The sequence below is a fragment of the Camellia sinensis genome, chromosome 2, assembly GCF_055761805.1.
Source record: "Camellia sinensis isolate YWXY chromosome 2, ASM5576180v1, whole genome shotgun sequence".
Classification (NCBI taxonomy): Eukaryota; Viridiplantae; Streptophyta; class Magnoliopsida; order Ericales; family Theaceae; genus Camellia; species Camellia sinensis.
The window spans coordinates 66183133-66193168 of NC_138962.1; the positions used below are offsets into that span (position 1 = coordinate 66183133).

Genomic DNA, 10036 nt, shown 5'->3' on the forward strand with positions numbered 1-10036 from the left:
GCTGTAAAGTGATGTTTTATACTGTAATAGATAAATTTTTATTTTAGTAAATATTTTTTAAATTTTACGTAATTTTTTTATTTTTTTAGATATATTTAAATAATAAAATATTTATGAAAAATATTTTAAAAAATTAATAAATATATAAAAATATGAAAATTATATTGAATTTATTTTTTATATTTTTTGGTATTTAGTGTGTTTTTTTTAAAAAAATCACAAATATTATATTTTTTAAGTGTATTTATATTAGGTGTATCTAAAAATTTTAGAAAAAAAATTACATAAAATATCAAAAAATATTCATTGAAAACATACGAAAAATAAAAAAATAAAATTTTTTGAAAACTGTTTTCTGAAAATTAGAACCAAACATAATGAATAATTTTGTGTACAGTAACAATCTAATTAAAAATAAGGACATCTCCGATGGTTGTTGGATTTTTTATTGATAAAACTCATTTAAGGATGTTCAAACCCAATAAGTCCATAAAGAAAATTTATAACATAATTAGTCCTATATGTTTGTACTTTTATTCCATGAAGTTCTTTTTTCATAATTTTATATTTTTTTGGACTATTATACTCTTATATATTCTGTTGATACATAACATATACAAAAAAAGGAAATACACATTTCCATTTTGTTTGTTAGCGTTATTTACGTTGATGATTCTGTTTCAGTTAATCAATGTCGATCGTTTATGGTAGGGTTTCATTGTGGTAGGGTTTCAGTGCAATGGAGAGAAGACGATGACGAGTTTCTGTACAGTGGGAGAAAAGACGAAGACGACGGGTTTCTGTCCGTCAGTGTGTTCGTTTTCGTAGTTTGGTGTTTTTGTGTGCTTTGGTTCGTTACGTAATTGTTGGAGATCAGTTGTTGATCGGAGGTGGAGAACAATTACAGAATTTCTTTCTCAAGGTTAGTAGCATTTTGTTTATGAATGCATGTTCATTTATGTGAAGGATTGCATGCTCTGTTTTTTATTCATGTGCATTTTCTAGAATACATGGGTAATGCAAGTGCATGTTTGATGAACGAGATTCTGATTTTTTTACTAGTAATGCATGTATAGTTTTGTTGTTTGAGTTTCGGATATTTAACAGAAATGCATATACAGTTGTTTGAACAAATTAATTGTGGTGGATCATTGGTGAAAAGTTGCATATACAGTTATTTTGATTTTTTTGTTAACCTCATTATTAACCAGTGTTAATATTCACAATATCTATAATGGAAATTTGTCATTTGTTTTATCAATAATAGTGAATATTCACACATTCATATAATATTAAATAGTGTATATATTTTCACTGTATTCATTGCCACTATGCAAAATGTTAAAGTTCACATCAGACCATTGTATTCAATCATATAATCACACGCCACAGTGTCTATTTAGATACAAAAATGATGTGAATATTCACTTCCTTGTTTTGTTTCATCTCTGTTTGGTTAGATAATTCAAAATATGTGAACAATGTAAATGTTCGCATATCATTGGCTATAATGTGTTTATTCATTCCCTTGTTTTTATATTTTTGCAGTAGATGGATACATTCATGTTGTTGGTGTGCTCATATGGGTGTAGTACTATTGTAATAAATATGATGTGAGCTCTGTCTTATTCACTTTTCGTGGAGTGTGTGTGTGAAAAATGGAGCGCGTTATCTACTGATTGTGTTTCATTGTTCTATTGGCTACTTGGGATTAATAGGTGTTATTTTGGACAGTGATGATGAGCTTCAAAGTATGTTCTTGCTTGCCAAATCAATAAGGGTTCAACATGTAGAGGTTGTTGTTGGATTGATGTAATGTTGGAATTGCATGGGTAGTGATAATGATGAAGATGAGAATGTGGGTGATGGTTTTTTTTGTTTTTGGAGAGTTTGAGATTTTATGGGTTTTTTTGTTTCTGGATTTTTGGTTTTTGTACTAGAATTTTGTCATATGTATTGTCAATTAATGCTAATATTTACACTTTTATATAATATTGAATGGTGTATATGTTTTTGTTGTGTTCATTTCCATTATGCAATATTGATGATATGAATATTCAAGGACCATTTTGTTTTAGACACAAACATGATGTGAATATTCACAATGCAATAAATAAATGTAAAGATTCACATTAATTATGATATGTTTGTTTATGGGTCATACACTTAATTAATATATAATGTAAATATTAACATTTGTAGTCAACCACAGTTTGATGTGAATATTCACAATGCAATAAATAGACGTGAAGATTCACGTTTATTCTAATATGATCATACATCTAATTAATGTATAATGTGAATATTAACATCTGTAGTCAACCATAATAAACATAAGACATAATTTAAACATTCACATTTATTGAACATAAATTAAGATGTAAACATTCACACAAACTTCAACATAAGAAAACAGATGTGAATGTTCACAGTCTATATTGTTTAGCACACGCAACACATCAACACCAAATATACCATCAAAGCACATAGGTATGTGAGAAATATGTCATTGATTTATATATATGTTGTCAAGTGTTTTCAACTGCAAGTTATAAAAAAAAAAAAAAAAAATCTAGCACTGTATTCTAGTATAGCTAGTGAATGGTGAACAACCCCAACTATCAAACAACGAAGTTTGCCTTAAGTAGTCTAGTTGAAAATTCGAGAACTTGGTGCTTCGCATCGGTTTTACTAAGCCTGAAATGTTTGATCGATAATTGACATGTTGCATGTCGATGTGGGTGTTGCTCTCTAGAGGTATGCTCTCTTCTTTGACATGATACTCCTCCCTCTTCCTTTTTGTGCAAAATTTAGATGCAACATCTGTTGCATGGGCATGCACAAATAGTGAGTGTTTGTATGAACATTAAATTTGATTTCAATAGAATTGGTAGGGTAGGCATGTACATTAACATCAGCACATCATTAATCAGTGTGGATGTTCACATTCAACGATATTCATATAAGCAAAAGCAACAAAGTGCTATTTAAGTGACAAACATAGCAATATGAACATTCACATCATTGGAGATGTGAATATTCACATTACTACTAGGGTACAAATAGTAGTGGTCACACCGAATGTTAATATTTACACATCCATGTAATATTAGGTATGTCTATGTGTATAGAAGAGAATGTTAAAGTTCACATCAATATTTAGTTACAACAATTCATAGTAAGACAATGATTATATGTACACATTTATAAGCAAATAGTACCAATGTGAATATTCATAGTGGCTATAAACAACCAAACAACATGACAGCATCACCCATTCATTACCCACAAACCATATATTTTCAGTGTACACAACTGTGATGTGAATAATAAGTGGACAAATATGAACAACATTAATGCTCACAATGTCAAGGTTCACGTCAAAATCGAACTACAAGTAGAAGAAACATTTTTATTTGGAGATTTGCTTGACACAATGTTCACAATCATGTAACAAATTTATTCAGAACATGTCCCCATATGAATGTTGACATCTTGCCAACAACAACAACAACAATATCCGAAACAACGACAATTTTCTGTTTTCTAGGAAAGCAACAAATTTGGGAGTTTACATAATTTCAATAATACCAACAACAACAAAAATAGGGAAAATAACAGCAAAATCATGAATAACAAGGACCAAAAATAATAATGGCAACATATGAGAAAGTTTGCATTAGGACAAAAAAAAAATGTAATTTGATTACACAAAAAATGGAGGAAAAAGGTGCTTACATTTGGTCTCCATATTGAGTTGATACACTCTGATATACATAAATGTTCACAGTGTTGTTTCTTCTTCGTTGGAGTATGGTTCCAGTAGCCGACAACGCTTCGATAACGGTGGAATGGTTGGAGAATAGAAAGACACAAACAATGCGTTGATCCGCCGCATGTCAACATTGTTGCTAGTATTTGCATGTGGGCTTTCTTCTTTGACATGGTACTCATCTCTTTTTCGCTTTGAGGTTTTTTTTCTGTGCAATATTTGCAAAATAAAGCATAAAAAAAATTAAGACAAGGCTTATGTAATTAAAATAGTGGCACAAATGTAAACATTCACAACATTGGTATAGATGTGAATGTTCACAGTTGTGTGCATGGGTGTGAATGTCTACAGTTGTGTGCATGGGTGTGAATGTCTACAGTTGTGTGCATGGATGTGAATATTCACATCTGTCCATGAATGTGGATGTTCACTGTGTCAACAAAAACACAATGTGCATAGTGTGTGTGTGTGTATAAAAATCAACGTGTGTTTATACATTGATGAACAACATTCAAGAACATGTTGATGTTAACCCAAATAGATTAAAGGATGTTGTGAACATTCACAGTACTAATTTGGCTAACAATGCACAGACTTACTACCACTACAACAAAAAACAAATTCAGCGACTAATTTTGCCGACTAAACTAAATTTAGTCGCCAAAGGGTTACGTATTAACTACTAAAAATTAGTTGGTCGCCAATGGTTCACACATTAGCTACCAAACAATATTTGGTCGCCAAATGTTCACTTATTAGCTACTAAAGTTTTTTGGTCGGTAAAAGTCCCCTATTTCGCTACCAAAATAATCTGTAGTCAGAATTGTCTTCACTTTTGGCGACTAACTACGTTTTAGTCGTTAAAAATATAATTTTTGGCGACTAAATATGATGTTCATCGCGAAAAATAGCTATATAATTTGTTTAATTCATATTTATTTAATTTTTGGCTACTAATTGTGTGTTAGTTGTCGAAATGATTGGGTTTGGGCGACTATTTCAATTTTGGTCGCTAATGATTAATTATATACCGACTATAATTCGGTAGCCAAACGTGCCACAAAATTTTGGAGGGAATATTAGATTTTTCTTAAATGTATTAGCGACAAAAATTATTTTTGGTTGGGAATAATTATTTGTTTGTTTTATTTTATTGCCAAAGCAGTCCAGTTTCCTCCCTCTCGTACTCCCGTGTCTGATTCTGCTCTGTCTCCATCGCCATCACTACAAATATCTAGATCATCCCCCAAAGTCCCTCCCAGGTATGTCCTCCATGTCGCCTCTCTCTCTCTCTCTCTCGCTCTTGCTCTCGCTCTCGCTCTCTCTCTCTATCTCTCTGTATCTCCCTCTCAAAGATAGTCTCCTTCTCATAGAGGCCTGCCGGTTTCCCTCTTTCTCTCTCTCATTGTTTACACACACACACATACATGCACACACACAAATCATATATACACAACCTTGATTCCATATATACTCGATTATACACTGGTAGACTCACGCCTCTGTCACTGGGTCTCACTCACGCCTCTGCTCTCTTCTCTACAACTTTGTCTCCATCGCCATCATCGCAAGGCTTATTGGATCATCCCCCAAACTCCCTTCCAGGTATGTCCTCCATTTCGCATCCGTCTCTCCCTCTCTCTGTATCTCCCTCTCGATTTCACTCTCTTTGTCTCTGTCTCTGTTTACACACACACATACGCACATACATACATATATAGATATATATATATATATGTGTGTGTGTGTGTGTGTGTGTGTGTGAAAACACACAGAAATCATATAGGAAATGTTGAAAATTAGGGCATTGTTATTGAAATGTGATTGAAATTAAAACTTAGGGCAATGCTTGGGGTGAATCAAGCAATTCGGTCCAATTTATGTATACCAATCTAATTAGATATGCTTCTTTTTTGTTTTCTTAGGCCTTTTATGATCAGCCCATTATTTTTGACCATCCTATAATTTTTGTTGAGAGCTGTAAATGCTAAGATAAGTGCTTAAAACCCCTTCTCTTTTTTTTTCTTTTTTTTTTTCTTTTGGGTGCTCATGAGAGTGTTTGTCCCCACTAATCACCCAATATTTTTGGTCCTAACAGATGAGTGAAAAATTAAATGGTCACTCGTACAGTGACCTAGCTCAGTGTCTCTGTAAATTTAACTTGAATGAAAGCATCTTTAGGGCATCATTGATAAAAATGTCTCTAGTTAGTATCTCTCTAAACAAAGCTCATTGTTAGCCCCAAAAGCAAAACTCATGTTTGACTTGGTCATTTATAAATTAGTGAATTTTTTGTTTTGTTTTTTGGTGGGTTTATTTTGTTGGAGCATACTCTGAACTGAGATGAGATTGACCAACCCAAAAAAACAAAACATTGAGGTAATAAGAGACTCAGAAACAACAGAAATGTTAATCAAAACATAATAAAATCAGGTACTGAACTCAATTTGCTTAGGACAAAAAGCAAAAGCTAAAGCAAATAGAGAACAAAAAGTGGATTCCCCCAGCTGATTTAGAACTTTGATCAAAAGTAACCATGTAATGTAATGTTGCAGAATATAAAAAAAAATGGCTTTTTCTCTTTTTCTTTTTTTTATGGATGGCCCAACATGAGGCTATAAATCTCTGGTTTTAGATTCTTTTCATATCTAGCTTCCTTTGACATTGTTTAATGATTTTTTAAACTGATTTATTTATGTACTTTGTAATGATGGTCGGTGCTCTTTACAAAACATTCAATACCTTATTTCCATGGGAAAATATCATTTAAGTGAAAGGTATGAAAAATATTTACAAATTACTGAAAATTTTGCTATATTAAAAGTCAAACTCATAAAGTTTTTTTTTGACATTGATATATGATGATATTTATAATAAGTAAAATAGATACTGAATGCAATGATAATATCATGTAACATTTTGTTAGATGATGGGTGTTTTGAGAAGCTCACCATTTGGTAAGTGTACAAAATTAGAGTTAGATCTACTTGTCTTTTTAATCATCAACACAAATTTGTAAATTATACATTATCCACCAATTATAGTCGATTTTGTGTTCGTTGCATGTTCTTGGGGGCATGGAATAACTTCTCTCTAGTGAGGGAGTGCTAGTTGGATGGTTTGCTTGCCAAACACCATGCATATGAAAGCCACAATGCACAACTAGGGTTATGAAGAACAACTCCACGGTTAGTATTTTCTGATAAAATGTTTTCAAATTGTATTTTAAATTAAAATTATTTTAATATGAGAGTATTTTTTTATATTAATTTATTAATGTTATTGAATTTATATAAAAAGATACATGATGTGATATTTTCTTGGGGGAAATATAGTAAATTTAAAAAAAAAAAAAAAAAAAGGAAAAGAAAGTAGTCATACATTTGCTATGTAAGATAAATAACACATTGCTAAAATGTGTTTTTTGTGTCATCTCACCAAAATTTTAGCAATAACGCAGGTGAATAATAACTGCTAGAGTTGCTCAATACGCAAACACATCTCTTTGATCGGTTAAAATTAGGAGGCAACTTACCTCCAGTCCATTAATTGGGGATTTATGGGTTAACATGATTCAAACATATAATTATCAACATTCGATCAATTTGATTTTTTATATGAATGATCTATTTAGGAGATATTAGATTTTAAATAGTTCAAATCACTGAAACATAGTCGAAATAAGCTCACAAATCTTCAAATTGCTCTTCTAGTCCAATTAATAGATTGGAGGTAAGTTGCCTCCCAAATAATTTATAACTTTGACAAGGAGTGTTATGTAATTTTAGTAACTTATAAGGCATTTCTAAATGAGTGTTGCTATTAGCTTGTACTTATTTTCTTAATTAAGACTCCCATTTGTTTTGACCCTCACTATCCAAATTGGTTCCCTCCTTTTTCTTTAGACCCCACTATAATCTCCAAAATATCCATTTCTTTGGACTCCCACCATTATCACAACTTTTTCTTCGACAAACCTTTTCTTCTACCACCCCGACCATCAGCAACCTTCTTTACTACCCTCAACCTCCTTTTGTACCTCCACCATCACCCAGCAGCAACCCTTCCTTACCTCAACAACTGTTTTTGAATTTTGTTTTTTTGTTTTTTTTTTAGATAACCAAGGCCAAATGAACTTAAATGACTGAACAAACTAAGTTTGTCTGGTTATAGCCAATCGAATGAGGCAAAATTGATGAAATTTATTCAACCTTAGTAGTCCAAACAACCTTAAAATATTCGGCTGCCAACCTTAGTAGTCCAGTTTTTGCCCAAAGTTGTTGCTTAGGCAAAGTGTTGTTTCCTAAAGGAAGGCCCTCCAAGTGTATTGGAGGTCAGTGAGCCTACAGAACAAAGGCGTAGTTTCTTGCATTATAATGCTCTTTTCAGTAGGTATGTCAGTGTCGTATATGAAGTGTTTCCCTTGGTTATCTTGAGCAAATTGATGCATCTCAATAGGCCCTTGAATATCATGCTTAAGTTCCCAAAGTTTCCATTACTTACATTTATAGATAAAAATATTATATTGTTTGCAAACTACAAATAAGACTCGGACCAGTTATTCAACTTAGCAAGAATGAAGAATCCCTGAATACCTCTTCTCCTTGGCCTTCTAACTATGCAACTCAAAATAGTTGAGACTGTGACAATAAAATGCTTATCATGTCATGCACACACACTGTTGAGAGCATGAAAATGGTTTTGATTCTTTTAATATATCATTCTATTATTGACCATATGGTTTCACTAGTACTAGTGCTCTACTAGTTATGCTATCTAGTGGTCCAAAATTACGGGTCATTTCTGAAATTAACTTCCATAATTACGCATTGTTTTAGAATAAATCATGTCATAAAGTCCCACCCTAAAAGAGATTTATGTGACAAGACAAACAGTGAATGAAAAACAACATAATCTATCTCAACTTGAAATGTGTGTTCTCATTTGTTCCTCGGTTAATTTTTGTGTGAGTTGTAGGTGACAAAATGGACAAGGGTTGGATGACAATAAATAATAGGTTAACAAGTAAAGAGTATCAACAAGGGGTGAAGTCATTCCTTGATTTTGCTATGGCAAATGTAGGCGTAGATGATGAAATTAGGTGTCCTTGTGTCGATTGCATTAATGGCACAAAATATAGCAAACAAGTAGTGTGGATGCACTTGATCCGAAGAGGAATGACATCTTCGTATATAACTTGGGTGCACCACAGGGAACATGTTCCCGTGTCTCGTCCTAGTGTATCAAATGCCCAATGTCAAGGTAGTGGCGAATGTATGACAGATATCGATGATCCGCCCATGGATGAATTGCCTATTATGTTGGAAGAAATTTACGTGAGTGGTCTTATCGATGATCATACCGACGAGGAACCTAATGGTTTGGAGAGGGAGGATTTGCATAAGTTCACTAGGTTATTCGAAGATGCACAACGTAAAGTTTACCCGACATGTGAAAAGTTTTATGTGTTATCATTCGTCGTTAAGATGCTTCATGTGAAGGTGTACAACAAATGGAGCAACAAGTCATTCGATATGGTTATGCAGGTATTCAAGGACATTCTACCAGAATGTGATCAAACAGTTCCATGGACACTCTATAATGCTAAGAAGTTCTTACGTGACTTGGGTTTGGGATATGAAACAAGTCATTCGTGCAAGAATGATTGTGCACTATTTTGGAAGGAGAATGCTAATTTGGATAAATGCCCTACATGTGACGCGTGTAGATACAAGTTGAACGATGATCATGGTAAAAAGATTCCATACAAGGTATTGCAGTACTTTCCTTTGACACTGAGGTTGAAAAGACTGTACATGTCCAAAAAAACAGCCGTAGATATGAGATGGCACAATGAGAAGCGTGTGGATGATGACATATTAAGGCACCCAGTCGATGGTCAAGCATGGAAGGACTTTGATAAGCAACATCCGACGTTTTTTGATGACTCTTGAAATGTAAGGCTAGGGCTGGCAATAGATGGTTTCAATCCATTTGGAAATATGAGCACATCATATAGCATGTGGTCCGTAATCTTAATGCTTTACAATCTCCCACCGTGGAAGTGCATGAAAGAGCCATATTGCATGATATCATTGCTTATTCCCGGACGTTCGGCACTTGGAAGAGACATTGATGTTTACTTGCAACCATTAATAGAAGAATTGAAGAATTTGTGGGAGCATGGTGTGCAAACATATGATGCATCGAACGGGCAAATTTTTAGAATGCATGTCGCGGTAATGTGGACCATAAATGACTTCC

The 10036-nt window shown here is 33.2% G+C and overlaps 1 protein-coding gene across 1 annotated transcript; it reads left to right on the forward strand.

The window, feature by feature from the left end:
• The first annotated feature begins 8757 nt into the window (after window positions 1-8757).
• Window positions 8758-9726, forward strand: LOC145814014 (uncharacterized). The gene has a single exon (XM_082910485.1). It carries the CDS (start codon window positions 8758-8760, stop codon window positions 9724-9726), a length of 969 nt encoding a protein of 322 aa, XP_082766611.1.
• Window positions 9727-10036: the final 310 nt, after the last annotated feature.